Source organism: Arvicanthis niloticus, chromosome 6, assembly GCF_011762505.2.
Source record: "Arvicanthis niloticus isolate mArvNil1 chromosome 6, mArvNil1.pat.X, whole genome shotgun sequence".
Lineage (NCBI taxonomy): Eukaryota > Metazoa > Chordata > Mammalia > Rodentia > Muridae > Arvicanthis > Arvicanthis niloticus.
This window is the reverse complement of record NC_047663.1, coordinates 4,282,932-4,301,481: the sequence shown is the minus strand read 5'-3', so window position 1 is coordinate 4,301,481 and position 18,550 is coordinate 4,282,932. Positions and strand designations below refer to the sequence as shown.

Below are 18,550 nucleotides of genomic sequence, written 5' to 3'. Positions count from 1 at the left end.
TCCTCTATTTTCTCAAGTCTCCCCCATATTGAAGGGAATTCTGAGGTATTTATATACACAAGCAGGAGAACACAGGTGAAAACACTTTACCACGTGCACCATACAGCTGAGGTCACTAAACAGCAAAACAAGCTATGTGGGATAAACAATATATTTATCAGAGTGTGCTTCAGCTGTTATAGGCTTTTGACAACCAAGTCTTTCATCAGGGTATATGGTTCCAGATGGCTGCAAAGTTGATCTAGCCGCTTTCTACTAAAGTCGGCCCCCAACAAGACTTTTGTCTGATAATAAAGCAAAGAGAAAAGCAATGTTGCATAAACACAGGAACAGAAAAGACAAAGGTTCTCAGGAACATTTTTTACAATGTTCTTATTAGATACTCATAAATTGGACCCAATTCTAAGAAGTCAGTAAACTATTCATTTGCAAGGCACATATGAAGTTGATGTTATCTCTAATGTGTGAGACAGTGGCCAAGTTGGCAAGCCACCCAGTGGGACTTGTGGTCAGCAGTTAACTATCTGAGATTATAACCTTCAGTAACCTTTAGTAACCTTCTTCTTGTTGCTTTGTGAGTTGCCAAATTAGATTCATTGTATATGGGCTTCGTATGTATAACATGTCTGGGGTCTTCTCATTTATTAATGTAATCTTTTATGTTAACATCTTTTAATCACTAGGCTTCTTCCTAATTTCCTCTAATATGTTTAATTCTAACACTAACTCTACTTAGGGGCTTTTGTAACTGTCTAATGATACCATCTCTATTCTCTTTAAATAATAAACACCATGGGGGTCGTGATTGTGCCAATTTCTCCATAAATGGGAGTGAATAATATGATACCTTTTCTCCATTGTGATTGGCCCATCGATTCCCAAATTCATCATCACAGGGGGTTCTGGTAAAATAATTCTTACTGCTGTAGTTCTGTCAAAAGTCCCTATTCTGTAGGATTAATGGTGACATTTTCCCACAGAAAGACTAAATCCAAAATAGGGTCAGTGGTCACCTCTATTGCGCTTTCTGTGACCTTTCTTTGTCCATGGGAGGATAGGAGGGCAGGACGTGCCCTGAACAAAAGTACACAGGGTAGAAACAAGACAGCAAGAAAAGATGTCCCAAGCATGGCAGCCATGACGTGTGCAGAACATGTCCTTCTCAGAGGACAGCCAACCCCTCCAGGAGACTTCCTTGAAGTCATCGCCTAGGGAGAGCGTGCCAGGCTTTCGCCCAGTCACAGACTCTACTGGAGGGGCTGTAGCAGGATCTGACATCAGGTTATGTTCTGACTGCTTGAGAAATGCCTGGCTTCTAATTTCCCACAGCCCATTCATTAAAACCAGGTCCTCAGCAGCACAGTGGGTGTCTCAGTGGGACTTCCCCTAAGCACCCATTCAACATTCCTCTGTAGCACTCTGATATGGACAACTCAAGTCGGGCATGGGAGCTCAAGCTGTAATCTCAGCACTTATAGGGCTGGAGAAGGAAGATGGCTGTGTTTGAGGCTAACCTGAGCTACATAGTGAGTCCCGGATAACAGTTTCTGGGCTAAAGACTGAGAGCCTGCCACAAACAAAAACCTACAAATAAAAACAAACGAATGACCTGGGCACCCTTATATTGTCCTGGCCCAAGGTGCTCACCTGGATGAAGCCCAGGCTTGGCCTGAGGTGCTCACTGATTGCAGAATGCTGTGTGCTTACACGCCTGTGGTCTGACAGAGTCCATGGGTGCACGTGTGTCTGAGACTTGGCTGCAGTCTGCCCGGGGAGGGAGGGGCGGGGTAGATTTATAGATTTACATAATGGCTTGGTATGTCCACAGCCAATCCATGCCCAGCTATGTTATTAGAAGTCCCAGGGATTTAGGTAGTCATGCTAATCCTGTCCATTCTGGGATGCTCTGGCCCTTGGTGAAACGAACCCACTCCTGGAGAGGCTGGCCTTGCCCTTGGTCAGGCCCTCTTGCACATGCGTGTGTGGCACACGCCCTGGAGCTGCCACACAGTGGAGTGATATGACCTCAGAAAGAGCTGTCCTCTGCAGGTCCTGTGAGTTACCACCCTCCTGCCGTCTCTTCCCTCTGAGAAACCACCTGGCAGCCACACACCATCCTTCTCCCCCCAAGGCTGTCTGCTTACAGTTTTGGGCCAGCATTCTGTCAACACCCTTGCCTCCATCTCTGTCACCCATGTTCTTACTCACCTGGATGGGTAAGCCTGGCTGTACCGTGTCCTTACTTCCACATTCTTGATAACTAGAATGTGTCGTTATCAAGGCTGTTGCCTCTGTCCCTTAACCTACTACCCCTGACCAGGTAGGCCACAGGTACATCCCAGCCTCAGGCACTCTAGCAATGGACTTCCTTCTGGTTTGATAACTCAGAGATGATTCTCTTCTGACTCCTTAAAGTGAGATTCTCAATTAGCAAAAAGCCTATAGATGGGACTGGAGGCTGGGTATAGTGGCACAGGCTTGTTGCCCCAGCATTTTAGAGTTAAGAGGCAGAAGAACTGTTCTGCTCAGGCCTGAGGTTAGCCTGGTTTTCATGGGACACAGACTGTTTTAAAGGACAAAACCAAAATAAAATCAGAACCAAACACCCAAAACCAAAACAAAACAAAGCAAAACAAGCCAAGCTTCAGTATGAGCAGACAGACAGACAGACATACACACATACACACATACACACATACCAATGATGCACGGAACTATAGAATCAACAATGACATATCTGTGACTGGTCCTATTAGTCCTGCCAAGTTCCCAACACATACTTGAGAGGTCTGTGTCACATTCTGATGTGATGGAGCAACCTGGTATGGAGACAGGGGGCCTGTGCTCCTCTGGTCCTGTATTTCCAATACCCCAACCCCTGCTCCAGCCTGAGACAGGCCTTAGCCTTAGACTCAGGCTAAGAGGGCTGGCACTTTGCCCTGGGTTGCATCGGATACTGGGAAGATCAACTTCATTTCTCAAGGACCGGGATTCCTTCTCCAGCCTCTAGACAGCCTCTAACAGAGAGGCCTTAACAGAATCTTCGAGTCCAAGGAGGGAAAGGGATTTGAGAAGGTGATGAAGAAGTTCCAGGAGAGAGCTGACAAACTTAGGAATGGTCCCAAGAACCACTGGTGGGATCTGAGCTGGGCCCAAGCCTGGCTCTCCCTGGGCATCCTCTCGCACTGGCTAGTATCAGAGACAGCTGATCCCAGTGAGTAGACTTTCTGCATTTACCTTCCACTGTGCCCAGAGAGCCTGCAACACTGAGTGCGGCTGTTGTGCTTAGAGTCACATTCACAGTGCTGTGGAGAGGCTCCGAGCCGGCAAGCAAGCCATGTGGGGGTACACAGCCCAAGGTCAGCCGGGGTGAAAGGCTGGGGCCTAGGAGGAGGTCCAGAGATAGGGCACAACCCTGGCCAACAGTGATGAGGTCACATCCTGTGGCCAGCACAGCACAGGGGGTATCGAGATAGCCTGTGCCACCTACCTTCCCAAAGCATTGCTTCTGTTTAAGGCACTCTTGTGTTGCAGTCTGTAACACTAATACACACACACACACACACACGCACACACGTAGTTCACAATCTACTCCTTCAGGATGCTCTCTGGCAGGCACCCGTGATCCACGTAATGCTCAGGAAGAGATGAGTCAGGAGCCCCAAGCATGCTTGCCTGACACAGCTGCCCTAAATCATACAATCTTGTGGTCCCTGCCCTGCTCCCAGCATGGCTGCTGCGCTATCCTGAGGTTGCCCAATTTCTGCTACAGGTGAGCCTCAGGTGGAGCAGCAGTAAACAACCTTTCGGATTCAGTTCATGGACACAGTACACGGCCTCCTGGTGTAGGAGGCCCGAGGCGGTGTTTGTCGGTTGAATGCATGAGTGAGTGAAGAAGTGGGTAAGGAGTAGCAGGAGCAGGTCTAATGCAACCACTTTAAGAGGATAAGAGCTCTGGAACAGCGCAGGTTTGGCCGACTGTAGCAGAAGATGCTGCCAAGGACCAAGGCTCAGACCAGGGCTTGAGCCCACCTAATGGAGCAGAGGGAGTTAAAGGTGAGCGCCAGGAAAGCTCAGAGCTCAGGTGGTCAGAGAGATGGGGGTTCTGTGCACAGTAATCCTGACGTCATGCTTAGGACCGAGATGCAGTCAAGGAAAAGCAAGAACCAAGTGGAACACAGTGGATTCGGTTTGATCAAATATGTACAAAAATGTAAACTGTGAGGAGGTAGGCAAATGTCACCGAATGTCAGGGAACGAGACGCAGAGACCTGGATTAAAGGAGACAGGAATAGTGTCCTTGCTGGGGCTGATCCTGCCCATGCCTGCGTCCTGTCTGACAGGACACGTGTTCTAACGCTAAGCGCACACCACCCTTGATCGTCACGCTGTCAGCCCTGATGGAAGTCGCAGCTCAGTGGTCTGTCTGCCGCGCATGGCGTTAAGCAGACTGTTAACTTCCCCTGGATATGAGCTGAATCCCTGGAACCTGAAACATGGTGTCCACTGGCTCAGAGCCCCAGAGGTTTCATCCATGGTTCCTGGATCTGATGATCCTGACAGGGTAAGGTGGAGATCACGCACGACAGCAGCATGTGGTGGAGGCCGCTCAGCTCACGTCACACAGGAGGCAGAGAGAGAAGACACGATACAGTCGCAAGAATTATGCCCTCCGTGAACTACTTTCTCAAGGACTCACCTCTCAAAGACTCTAGAACCTTTCAAAATGGCCTTCCAAGCCTCAGTGGGTACATGAGCTCTCCAGGAATACTTTGCAAACATACTTAGAACCAGGTTAGAAAACACTCGAGAAAAGGCAGAAAGAGCAAAGCCTGCTTCTCACCCGACAGACATTAAACACTGTTCACTGATCCTACCTTTAAAGACCAACGGCAGGCAATCCAGTTTCGACCTGAGTTTTAGAGGGGTGTCTCATAATTCTAAAAATCCCATAATTATCATGGGGTACAGAGTGTACATTTTAACTTCAAGATGTGGACATCCTTCCTTCCTCAACAAGGTCTCACTGTGTAGCCCTGGCTGTCCTGGAACTCAGAGACATCAGCCTGCCTCTATCTCCCTAGTGCTGGGATAAAAGGTGTATGTCACTACCCCTCGCTGTGTCATCTCACTATTAAATCTTGCTCTCCAAATATGAGACTTTTGTTTAGGTCGTCTATGGTGCCTTTCAATGATGTTTTATAATTATATGTATGTCTTGCACTCTGAAAACACTTAAGCATTCTATTCTTTCGGGTAATAAATGGAATTGTTATCTTTTAAAAAATTCTATTTTTCTGTGAATGCGATATTTTGTCTACATGTGTGTCTGTGCACCACATGTCTGTGCAGTGCCCACGAAGGTCAGAAGAGGCTTTTGGGTCATCTGGGACCAGGGCTGGTCCCAACTGGTGGTTATAAACCACCATGTGGATGTTGGGAATCTAACCTGGGTCCTCTGAAAGAGCACACAGTGACTGTAATCATTCCAGTCCCTAAGCTGTCTCCTCAACCTCCTGTCCTATCTTGTTCATCACTGATGAACTGAGAACAGCTGATTCTCAGGCTAGGGTGCGGCTCAGTAGCCAGAGTGCAGAGTCACCACATGCAGGAAGCCCTGGGAGCAATCCCTAGCATGGCATAAGCTGGGCATGGGACATACCTGTAATCCCAGCACTAGAGACAGATGGAGGCAGGTCAGAAGTTCAGGGTCATCCTCAGCTGCACAAAGAACTTAAGGCCAGCCTGAGAGACATGAGATCCTGTCTCTAAAAATGAATTAAGGAAAAAGGAAAGAAGCCAGAAAAGCAGAGGCCAACCTCTGATCCACTAACCATGCACCCAGCAACCTTTGTTTCCTGGTCCTGCTCAGTTGTCTCATAAGAATTCACAGTGCCATGCTGCAGGGGGCTGCTCATGTGCAGGGGGCTGCTCGTGAGGACACTTTCTGCTCCTTGAGACCGAGTTTCTTCCTTAGAAAGAGAGGCAAAGGTTACGCCCCTTCTTGCCTCATTGTGCCATCCACAGCAGGAAACAGCCCCTACCCAATTCCTGATTTTAATACAACGCCATTGAGGATGGGCCACACTCATGCCACAGGGATGCACCAGCCCCCAGCCCCAGGCCTGAGAAGAGGTGACGCCACAGCAGAGCAGACCATAAAATGGTTTGGGCAGATTTGGAGTTTATTTGCTGCAGTTCCTTGGAGCTAGTTTACAAGGCAAAACCAAAACAATAATAATAACATTTTTTAAAAACCCTGTCAACAAGTTTCAGTCATTTCTTTGTATTTTGACAAATCTTTTTTTAAACAAATACAAAATAATCTAAAAGGAGAAAAACTATGTATGGATTATTTACACCTCTGATAAATAGACTGACACTGAGCCAGGTGCTGGCCTGCCTAGGACACACCAGTGAGAACTGGTGTGAAGTAGGGGCTCTGGCACAGGCCTGATGCCCCGCACAACCTGGGCAGGCATTGACTGGTTCTGCTGCAGGAGGCTCAGGTTTCCAGCCTGGACCCTCAGCAGTCACTGTCATCTTCACACACTTGAGCATCGAGCACCTGAAGCCACTCGAGGCCGGATCCTGCTGGATCCACAGAAGGGGCCAAGTGCCATCCCCACACCCAACCTTCTCTGCAAAGCTATTTCCAGAGATGCTGACCTCCTTCTGAGATCAGAGAGGCTGAGCTCACACAGCCCAGTGGGGACCCATGGCTCCTCCACCTGCCTGGAGGCAGCATTCTGCCACCAAGGCCTTGGCCACGTGGAGGAGTGTGCCAAGACACCGCCTGCCACCTGCTCTGCCTAGACTGGCATGCTAGCCCTGGCCAAGGAACAGGAGCTGCCCTTGAGAGTCCCTGAGAGAACGGCAGGAGATGCTGCGTTTCATGGCTCCCTTCACCTAGGAGACCAGGGTTCACTCACGTGTGTGCTGTGGTATGCCATAGAGGGCAGGGGACAAAAAGGCCACCTTACCCTTGCCTGACTGCACTGCAACCTGCTGAGCAAGGCCCCTGCTCCTGGAGGCTACCACAGAGTGCACCAGAATAGTCCAGTTGGGGCGGCTTTTGAGGCAGAAAAGGCTGAAGTCCCAAGGGGATCAGGTAAGACCTGCTCCTTCCTCTAGAACGAGGAGTGGAGCTCTTGGGGAGGAGAAAGAAAAACCAGCTATGAAACAGTCGTCACCCAGCACCATGGGTGAGCTCCTCACAGTTTTGGTTGTTAGGAAAATGCAGACTTTCCACTTTAAAGAGCAGTGGGCCTGGGTACTGAGGGCCAGGCAAGGCGCTAACCACCTTCACCCTGTCCACTGCCCTGCTGGGGCCCTGAGGCCTCCCCATGTCTGCTGGGCCCTGCCAGCAATCCTGTTTCTGCCCCTCTTACACACACAGTCATGAGGCAGCAGCCCCTGGGGTGCCTGCAGCCCCAGAGCCCCCCTTTTTAGAGGAAGCTCCCCAAGCAGGGCACAGGAGAGCAGAGTACAGTGCTATGTTCACTTTTGCTTTAAAAAAAAAAAACAAAAATAAATCTTTATAGTGCGTGGCTTCTCTTCCTTTCCTCCTCTCTCCTTAGTACATTGGAGTACACCTTACAGGCATTCACGGAGATGAGGTGAAGGCCCTTGGCCAGGAACACTGAGAGGTAAAGAGCGAGCTCCCTGCGGTGCCCTCAGCCCTGCTGAGCTGAGGCCTGTGAAGCAGCTGCTCTGCTGCTAGCAGCGGCTGGTTCTGAGAGTGGCTCCAGAGCCATGAGTGGCAGCAGAGTCTCCAGCCGAGCCCTCACCGCCCACCCTTCTCCCACTTAGAAAACTGCAGAAGCTGAAGCAAGTCTCTAGAAGAGGAGCAGGCAGGAGCTGGCAGAGAAGCCCTCTGCTCTCCTCTGCTGGCTCCACAGCACCCTCAGGGGAGGCAGGAGAAAAGGCCACAGCTTGCTTCTTGGGCTGGCCGTGCCCCAGTGCACCTCAGTGTCTCTTTGTGGAGGAGACCTTCTTTTTCCGTGCTGCAAGCATCTCGTAGAAAGGGTCTCTGCTGATGGCAGCTCTGGAGCACAGAGAAGGAGAGAACAGGTCAGCCCGTGCTGCCCAAGAAGCCTACGCTGCCCCAGGAGCCTATGTTGCCTCAGGAGCCCGGGCTGCCAGCTGTCACCAAGAACACCCACCCACACTCTGTCCACAGGACAGCTTAAGGTGACACAGGGGGACATGTAACAAAGTAACCGTAGAGTTTCTGCCTTTTTCCCACTAACATGACTTAACATTTGAGAGTAGAACCATGTTATGTTCCTCAGCTGAGTTCCAAGTGTGGGAATTTGGTTTTCTCCACGAGTGCCTGAGCTCTGCAGCCCCAAGTGCCATGGTGTAACACATGCCACAAGTCACTCCACACACGGTGGTCAAGAGGCTGCCACAGACTGCATAGGGACTTCTGGGAGCCTATGTGGGTGATGGCTGCTGCTGGGGGTCTCTCTCTCTCCTTTTTCCTTTACTCTCTCTCTCCCCCACTCTTCTGTGTGTCTGTATGTATGGGGGGGGGGGTGTATCTGAGCTGTAGTCATAGTCCCTGTCCCTGCCCCAGCTCTGCCGAGCTAACTGAGTCTCACCACCACAAGAACTCAGTCTCCAGAGGAACAAGGCTAGCCAGGTCCTTCACTTCCCGGAGTAGGTGATTCTACCTTGGCTTTTGGGGGTGGCCAGCCCTTTCCGGTAGCTTGTCCTTGCATAGCAGTACCCATGGTGCCTAGATGAAAATACGCTCTGCCATGTCTGACGCCTGTTAAGATTTTTGGAGCTGTAAATCACACCTCTCTACACCTGTTGGGCACAGACTCCCCATGGCTGACAGTGGGCATCCCTGGCCTACCGACCGTCCCCATGGCTGACAGTGGGCATCCCTGGCCTACCGACCGTCCCCATGGCTGACAGTGGGCATCCCTGGCCTACCGACCGTCCCCATGGCTGACAGTGGGCATCCCTGGCCTACCGACCGTCCCCATGGCTGACAGTGGGCATCCCTGGCCTACCGACCGTCCCCATGGCTGACAGTGGGCATCCCTGGCCTACCGACCGTCCTCATGGCTGACAGTGGGCATCCCTGGCCTACCGACCGTCCCCATGGCTGACAGTGGGCATCCCTGGCCTACCAAGTGTCTGCTTACAGCCTGCACACTGTTGGATCCAGTGTGGAGATAAACTTCCTTAGGCTGCTGGGAACCTCTAGGAGGAGCAGCTACTAAGAGAAAGATGTGTCTTGGCCTCTACAATGCCCTGAAGTATACTTCCCAGTGCTCTCTTGTTCTACCCTCTACATCTCAACCAGGGGCCCAGGAAAGGCATCACATCCATGCTGAGCACAGCATCCTCCAGGTCACCATACAGGTTGGAGCCTAGCCTACTACTCTACGTTCTTAGCCTTGCCGTATCTCAGTTCCTCATCTATGGAGTGGGGCTTACTGTCTTCTGGGTTATCCCCTGGGGGTGGGATACAGAGACTATGCTACAGGGCGTCCAGCATTTGCACATTCTCCACAGAAGCTGAGTCAGAGCTTCCAGGGAAGCATCAAGAATATGCCCCCAGTGGGATGGTGGTAGGGTGGTGTCAGAAAAGCTTGGCAGCCCCAGAAGGCAGCCTACCATTCACCATAGAGGCCTAGCATCCACAAGGCTCCACACGGACTTTAAAGAACATTCCATTTTCTTGACTATAGCAGCAAAAACTTATATGAGACTCAAAATGTACAAAACCAGCCAGAATTCTTTTGAAAGAACACTGAGGGGAAGGAGCCTCTGCCAAAGCACATTCTACTAACAAACAGTGTGTGTTCACATGGGAAAACAGCAGCCCCCCAGGGCAGCCTGCGAGTCAGTGTCAGACAGACAGCTACTGCACTGAGACCACAGTTCCAGCTCTCACCCTAGACCACTGGCAAGAATTAGCTCCCAACAATTGACACGCAAGGCACAGGACATGCAGTGTGCTCTGTGTTCCCTGGTCTCGAGTTTTTCCCAGACACACAGCCAGTGATGAGAGGACTGGCTGTTCTGAGCCTCCTCCTCATATGTGACTTGTAGCAAAGCACCAGCCTCGCCCCTATCTGAGACGCAGGATGGGCACAGTGGCTGTCACTTGGGGAAGATACCAACTGAAGGCAGCGTGCCGCAGCCATCAGCCTCAGCACTCCACATCAGTCCTCAGAGCAGCTCTTGAAGTCTGGAATCACAGAGAAGAGCAGCATGCCCCAAAGACAGCAAAACTCCTCTGGTGACCCGAGTCCACGCCCCGCCTGTCTGCTTCCTTTCTCTAGGATTTTGATCCGCATCTTTACAGAGTCATCAACTCTTCCAAACGAGTTCACTGTTGCCACATTCAGAACTCTGTCTAATCTTGGCCAAAATACTACACTGGTTAGAGCGAGGTACCCAACACTAACTCAGCTAATGTTACGTCTGAGAACAAACAGCCTGCAACCTGATGGCACATCTTCCTCACTGCTTAGGTCACTGAAGCCCAGATAGCAAGGAAAGCTTTCTAAGGAAAATACCTGCATATTTCCTGATGGCCACAGTACCCAGGACTGTGATTAAGTGTATATTACTGGGAGAAATAATTGCCCAGAGGGCGGAGGAGCCAGGGTGCTCAATGGCTGTCTTCCTGTCAGTCCAGGCTTCATGTGACTTCTAGGCTGACAAGGCTATCAATGGCTTTGCAACACCGGTTTCCAGTCACATGCCACATGGGAAATGCCTGTCCCTGAAGTAAAGCTCACGCCGTGGGACTGTGGCTAATGGTGGACGCCACTCAGGCTGGCTGTGTTCTCACAGCACATGGTGAAGGTTTGGGGCTCTGCAGCAATGCTCTGGAACCTTCTACAACTCAGAACCTGTGGGCCTCAGTTTCTGTGTCTGGAACTGGAGAATGGTTTCACTGAATGAAAAGGTCCAATAAAGCCAAGGCTCCTCACACTGAGCTGGCACAGGAAGAGATGCGCCCCACTCACAGTGGGAGTAGGTGGTACGTATCCCCACTCTGAGTCTGGGTGCCTAGGCTGGAACCAGGGCTTACTAATTCTCCAACAGGCAGGGATTCAAAGGCCCGCTGGGAAGCAAGCTGGGAACCTTTCTGCAGACCTTCAGGGCTGGCAGGACAGGGAGTGCAGAGAGCACAGAGTGTCTGTGAGGGAGCCACCTACTTGATGCATTTGATCCAGTCTTCCTTCTCCTCAGGAGTTGGGGCTGAGATGCGGTACACAGTGTGGTTCCCTTCCACCACTCGCCCGTCTGCCTCCGTCTTACAGGCCTTAATCACCTGGTCTTTATTATCAGGGATATAAAGCTCAAAGCAGTTCTGAGAAGAAAACAAGAAAGTGGCAGTCAGATGTTAGGAAGCTGATGACCAAGGAAAATGTTATTTATCTCCCAAAAGACTCTTTATCTTTATTCTCGAGAAATATGTATCAGAGAACACCTTCAGAACATGTGCTTTCTGAGGGCAGAGAACATAAGTCAGCTAGTGAAGTGCTTGCTATAGAAGGGTGAGGAGCTGAGTCTGATCCTGCATTTACAAAGCCAAGCATGGACGAGTGTGGTGGTGCACACCTTTAATCCTGGCACAGAGAGGCAGAGGCAGGTGGATCTCAGTTCAAGGCCAGCCTGGTCTACATACCTAGTTCCAGGATAGCCAGGGCCGCATAAAGAAACCCTGTATTGAAAACCAAAACTAAACAAACAAACATAAATAAATAAAAATAAATAAAAAATAGCAAGTCAGGTGTGGTGGCAAACACACAGACTTGCAATGCCAACAATGGGGGAAGGAGGCTGGGAGCCTGCTAAGAATCTAGGGCTGGCCAGCCAGTCCAACAGAAAATCCAATTCCCAATAAGACATCCTGCCGTGTGTGTGTGTGTGTGTGTGTGTGTGTGTGTGTGTTTGTAAATGTGCATGCGGTATACCGTACGGGATGGAGCGCAGAGGACAAGCTCCAGTGTCAGCTCTTGTCTTCTTTGAGACAGCCCCCGTGTGTTTTCCTTCTCACACACTGCATTAGCAAGCCCATGGCTTCTGGAAAGTCTCCTTTCTCCATCTTCTACCTCACTGTAGGAGTGCTGGGGTCACAGACAAGCATGATAACACCTGGCTTCTCTGGGGATCTGAATTCAGGTTCTTGTTCTTGCCAGCTCTTGTCTCACCCACCAATCCATCTCCCCAGCCTGAGACCCTGTCTCAGAAAACAAGGTGGACAGTTCCTAAGGAGTGACAAGGTTGACAGCATACACACATGGGCACACAGACACCATTTCTTCCTATGGAAAAAAGAAGCTCAGAATAGATGTCAACTGTGTTTTCAGGCCTGCTGGCTGATGCCGGCCCGATGCTTGCTCCACTCCTGCAGACATGAGCACATACAGAGCTGCAGGTGAGGTGTTCCCAAGCTGTACAGTACATGAGAATTATAAAACTGGCACCAAGCCGGGCAGTGGTGGCGCACGCCTTTAATCCCAGCACTTGGGAGGCAGAGGCAGGTGGATTTCTGAGTTCGAGGCCAGTCTGATCTACAGAGTGAGTTCCAGGACAGCCAGGGCTACACAGAGAAACCCTGTCTCGAAAAACCAAAATAAATAAATAAATAAATAAATAAATAAATAAATAAACAAACTGGCACCAAACTATGGGTGCTCACTGCTGTGAGACAGTCCCTAGATTTTGGTTCAAAGTCTTGGGCACAGGAGCAGGACACTCACCGGCTTCTTGGAGTCCTCCACTTCTCGGATACTCAGGTTCTCCAGGGGGATGATCCCGCGGGGCTCTTTGTCCTGGGACAGGAACAGGGAGAAAGGCTTTACTCTTCATGGAGGAGACACCTCTTTTTCCTCCCTAGGCCCATCCTGACCCCTCCCACTCAGGTCTGAAGCTTCCAGGTTGGCTTCAGGCCATGCTTGGGTTCTACAATGGGCCAGGGTCAGGAGTATGTGGTGTGGCTGGGGAAATCCAAAGCCTTCTATAGATAAAAAGGCCAGAGGGCTCAGCAGGTGCCACCTAAGTGTACCTGATCCATGGGGCCTCAAGCAGGAAACCTGTTAGCCTACTTTTCCTAAGAAAGGGCCTTCCCCTCTTCCACATCTTTGTCTGATTTTCCCTTTCCTTTTCCTGGTCTTAGTTCTGTGCCAGGAACTCCTGGGAGCCTTTCCCAGGCACTCCTGCCCACGCCTGACAGAGGGACTCCTACTGAATTTCAAATTGCCTCTTGCTGACTGCACATCACCCAAAAGTGTGATCCTTACGGAAACACTGTCTTTTGGACAGCTGCTCCAAGATCCATATTAGTGCTGGAGCTCAGGTCCAGAGGAATAGGTCTCCCCACTCCCTCCACCTCAACTGGCCCTCTTAGGGACTGTGCATCTCATCAGCCAAGGCCCTCACCACAAACAGACTTCTACCCCTCCCAGCCAGCTAAGCTTGGTCAAAGCCTGTTGCTTCTCAAGCATACTGGTTAGAGTTACACATGCATAATATGTCAATAGCAAACAAACCCACCAACTAACCAACAACCAAATCCAGTTCTATAATTGTATAAAAGAAAAACAAATGTCTTTCAGACATCCCTCCCCCACCCCCCCCCACCCCCAAACTCTATGGGAAGTTATCCTCTTCCTGCCAAACATTTTAGTGCTAGCCTCAGGACACTGGATCTGAGTGTCCAGTATGAGAGGACACCTACAGGAGGCACAACTCCTGTTTCATCTCTCCTGAGCTAGGGAATGCTAGGTTACTACCAGGTAACCTATTCCACCTTTGCTCTCCTTCCCCCAACTCAAAGCCCACCTTCTAACTGGGTGGTTAGTGTTACATCTATTACTTACTTTTCTATCACAATAGCACTGATGTGTTTTAGAACACCAATGATATGTTTTATAGAGTGTGGTATGGTGTGGTGGGAGGGGGTACCTTAGCAGACCGTTGCTGAGGCATCCCTTCCCTGAGGTACCAGCCATGTGATGGTATAGAATAGAGTTTATTTGGAGGCATGGGAAGGGGAGTTGAGAAGAGAGTATAGGCAGAGAAAAAGAAGACAATGAAGGAGAGAGAGAGAGAGAGAGAGAGAGAGAGAGAGAGAGAGAAACCAGTCTTGTAGCAAGCCAGGTCTACCTGGCTATTGCTAGGTAACTGTTGGGTGGAGCTATTGGGCGGAGCTTAGAAGGAATGCCAACAAGCACATGTGCCTCAAGGGTTCCTTCTTAGGCTAATTCATATCTAGTCTTCTACTCTTAACTTCTAAGCAAAGTCCTTTCAGAGCCAGGGTGGGGGGCTGGGGGGTGCAGTGGGGGGTGGGGAGTGGTGTGTGTGTTAAGGGGAGACTCTAAGCCTGGGGACAGATCATCCCCGAGTTTGCAGCTCTTCACTAGTGCACTGCCTGAGGCCCACTTTCCACAGCATCCTGAGGAAGGGCACAAAAGGCAGAGAACCCTGTTAAAAATCCCCATGGTTCAGAAGGTCTCACCTGGTTGAGAGCTTGGCTAAGTGTGGGGGGAGAGCACCACCCTACTGTGACACATGGCCACATGGCCCCTCCAGTTTTCAGAGCTAATTCCACACTAAGGTTTCCTGCTGGCTGAAGTTTCTCTGTCCTACAGGACTGAGACTCAGGGAGGACATGGACTTGGTGAGGATCTCTTTTCAGCCATTATTCAGGAAGCACATTTCCCACTTGGGGATGGTCTAAAGCTACGGTCAGTGCCTCACGGCTGTCACCCACTTGGGGCCTCCTCTTAGACTAGCTCTTGTCTCCTGTATCATTTCCTGCGTGCTTGTACTCTTTCTGTGAAACCGTTGTTTCCTTCCAGCCTTCCTACTGCTTTATAATTGGCATGCTTTCTTTTCAAGAGCATGTCTGTCTATGCATCTGCTCCTGGGCTCACTGTGTCCCTGTTCCTGGCTTCCAACTGCAGTGGGCCAACTCTCGGACAGCACTAGCAAGCAGTCCTTTCCCCACCTGCGAGCGGCTTTAGCCTCCAGCTGCTCTCAGGTCAGAAGCCTTCTTAGCCATCTGGCCCTGCCACCTGTGTCATTTGCAGAGTGGTGGACTAAGCTGAGCAAGCTGTGGGTTGCAGGCTCTCTTCTCACGAGGTTCCTCTCAGGCTGACCACCGAGTCTGCCTGAGACCCTTGCAGCCCTCTCTGGGGGCATCAGCCACTCACAATGGCAATTATGAGGGAAGATAGTGCATTTACCCACAGTTCTTCTATCCTTTTATGTTACCCTAATCCTTCTATGCACATACAGTGCCCCACCTTTAACAGTGCTGAGAGGATCCCTTGGTCCAGAGACTCAGTGTTCCTTCCTATCTGGAGGGGGAGCCCCCAGGCTGCTGCAGGGAGGGTGGCTGCCAGGCTTCCTCAATAATTTCCAGCCCACTTTCCCATTCCTTTCTTTCCTCTCTACTCTCATTTCCAAGCCACATGGTACCCGAACCTCTTAAGGATTCTGATGTTGAAGTGGGTTGAGTCAAGTCATCCTAATGCAGACCCTGTACCAGCATATTCCCCTGCCCCCCCCCCCCCCGCAAGTTGGGAGGAGTAAAGAGAGGAAGAGGATGGAGAGGAGGAGCTAGGAAGGCAGAGAGATAGGAGGATGGAGAACCACGCTTGGATCAAGAGCAGTCCTGAGTAACAACTTATAACTAGGTTAGTTAATTGGGAAACACCTCCAGTTGTGTGGGCATCTTGTTATTGAGCATTACCAAACATATAAAGCCTTTGGATAATCTAAGCATTAGAGTCTCCTTTCTACCGGGCCTGTGTAGATGGCGGGATGATCTAGGCTCAGCCCAGCCTTGTGGATACAGTGTGGAAGATTGGCAGAGCCATCTCCCACGCTGGCATCTTGTGTGTGGCAGGGCTGGTGTCTCTGGCCTCCTGAGCTGGTGGTCTGAGCCAGTGGCCTTAGCTAAGAGGCGGTGATAATTTGCCTAATTTGCCGCTGCCACTCGTGGCCTCAAGCCTAGGCTAGTCAGGAAGATGGTAGCTGATTAAGAACAAGCCAGATTGGGTGCTGCTGTTTTAAATATTACCTCAATAAGACCCTTGTGAAGCCATGGCGTCTTTACTCTCTAGCCTGCAGGGGTCTGAGGTAATGAGGCACGGTACACAATCTGTGTTCTGAATGTGCAGCCTGCATAAAAAGCAAGGGGGCTTACACCATCTTCTGCCCAAGAGTGAGGACCAGCTATGAAGGCCCTTGTGACCAGCCAGGGAGACCACTGCGCCCTCTGCTGATCTCCCACAGGGGTTCTGCAGGCTGGTAATGGCTGAAGTAAGCCAGGACACTCACTATGCACATTGCACAGAAGCTGCAGAGCACTGAAAACTGTGGTTCCCAACAACTGAAAGTTATGTTCCTGGCTAATAATTCAAGTGCAAAGTATGAAATGGGGTCCCTATGCAGAACTCTTATTCTGTATCTCTATGTGGACTTCCAGAGGCTCAAAGAGCAGTTCAGTTGGAGAAGCTAGGTCCTATCCCCTGTGCCAAAAATAAAATAAGCAAATAATTCTATACCAAGTTCGGGAGCAGAGCGTTGTAGCCCTCACCACTGGTTCATCTGTGCTCCCAATTATCTGTGTTCCCCACAAGGACAGAAATAGCTAGCCCTCATGCCTTTGACCTATATGATTTCTTAAAACAAATATCGCTATCTTTGCAAAAATATTACTTGCTCATTATAAAGAACTTAAAATACTGCAGAAAGAATCAAGGAAAAGTTTCAAAGCACTGCAAGCCAGATCATGAATGATGACCACACAGACAGGAGCCGGAATGACAGTGTGGTACAGAGACAGGGCCAGCTCTGCGAGGGTGGGCTACTTCACAGAGTGTTTTCATAAAGGATGTCCTATTAAGAAAAAAATTTAAGCTGCCCATGCTGGTACACGCCATTAATCCCAGCACTCGGGGGCAGAGGCAAATGGATCGCAGACTTAGAGGCCAGCCTGGTCTACAGCGCAAGTTCCAGGACAGCCAGGGCTACAGAAAAACCCTGTCTCAAAACAAACAAACAAACAAATAAAAGTAAATAAATAAAGGTACAAAGAAAAACAGAAAAAGAAAAAAATGAGGCAGAAAATGAAACACTGTAGAACTTCAAGGTAAATGTTTCCTGCCACAAAAGCCCATTTAAAAAGCAACCTTATTTAAAAAAAAAACAAAAAAAGTCTAGTGTTCAGTCATTTTGTTTCCAAAAGTATCACGTGGTTCAGCATTAGCAGTTTGAAAGATGCAGTATTTTTCCTACTGCTTGGTCCCTGTTGTCACTGGCTTCTTGAAACTTTCCAAGTTCCTAATGCTCCCAGCCTGTCCTACAGCCACAGGGTCCAGCTCCTTAGCGCTGGAATGAGTCCATTCACTGTCCACCCTGTGCCTTCATGCTGCTTCCGTACATGCGATGTTTTAGCATTAGCTCCACAGCACCTGAGTTCCAGCTGTTTGAGTATCTCATGAGTCTTTGTTTAAGAGAATGTCAGCACTGGTTCAGCACTGGTTCTGCTTTTCGTCGTGGCTGGCAGCAGCCTGAGTGCAAAGCCACACTTTGGTAGTCTTGTTTTGGTTGCATAGCTCAGTGCATGATGCCTGGCCAGTTCTCCCATCTGTACAGTTCAGCACTGGCCCTATGTCAGCATACTTGGCCTGCTGAGCTCAGCAGTTCTATTCCAGATTTAAGTGAAAGAAGTTAGCATCCATCCACCCCACCTTCTATATCCTGGGAACAATCCCCTCCATACATCAAAACTTTGATTTTGCAGGTATCAACTGTTCTGGCACAGAAATAGTCTCCTCTCCCTAGCATCTGTTAGCTCACTTCTAATTTTGTTACAGCTACCTTCCCTGCAGGCAGTGAGGGCATCATTAGCTAGTGTGTCCCACTCCTTAACGTCTCCACAGTCTTGCTAAAGGATGAGCAACAACTCCACAACCCTATAGTGATTCAGAAATACGCAGCTTTGGCTCTGATGAGCTGAAGTCCTGTTCTGCCTTCTAGGTCATTCTGGTCATTGTTCAAATGACTCTACACTACCTTCCTGGAGTCTCTGGGGCCCATGTTTGACGTTCTAGGCTTCTCACAGTGCCCTAAGAGAACTGGAGGGAGCTCATGTGAGCATGCTCAAGGGAGCTGACTCCATCTGTTGGCTCACAGAAGCCTGTAAGGCAGCTTCCCAGATGAATGCACTATCCCATGGCCTGTCACAGAGAGTAAGACATCTCACCTCCTCACACCCTTTCCACCCACAGCGGACTTTCCTCCTCTTACAACTCTGCTTCACTGGCACCTGCCTGTGTTTTCCTTCAGGCCAAGGGCAGAGTGAGCTGACCTTATGCGCAGGTGCAGGAGAGCCACTCTGCAACTCAGCTACAACGTCCTTCCCACTGCAGAGAGCAGGATGGCAAACCCAGCTGTGCCTTTTCCTGTCTGGCTGTCCTCACCCCCCAACCCCCCCCCCCACATCCACAAGTTCACTAGGGTTATTCTGTCAGTGTTTCCTAGCCTTTGGTAGGAA

The 18,550-nt window shown here is 50.1% G+C and overlaps 1 protein-coding gene across 4 annotated transcripts in view; it reads right to left on the bottom strand.

Moving 5' to 3' along the window:
• Positions 1–6,164: 6,164 nt before the first annotated feature.
• Positions 6,165–18,550, bottom strand: part of Cyth1 (cytohesin 1) — an 82,660-nt gene continuing 70,274 nt past the window's right edge. For 2 of the 4 annotated variants that reach the window (XM_034505841.2, XM_076935389.1), the window contains exons 11-13: positions 12,744–12,815; positions 11,193–11,347; positions 6,165–8,047 (exon numbers count right to left, since the gene is read on the bottom strand). In XM_034505841.2, the coding sequence (XP_034361732.1) occupies positions 7,969–8,047; positions 11,193–11,347; positions 12,744–12,815 (306 nt within the window). In that variant the 3' untranslated portion in view covers positions 6,165–7,968. The remainder of the gene's footprint in view (positions 8,048–11,192; positions 11,348–12,743; positions 12,816–18,550) is intronic. The other 2 variants (XM_034505840.2, XM_034505844.2) reach the window with 1 other exon arrangement.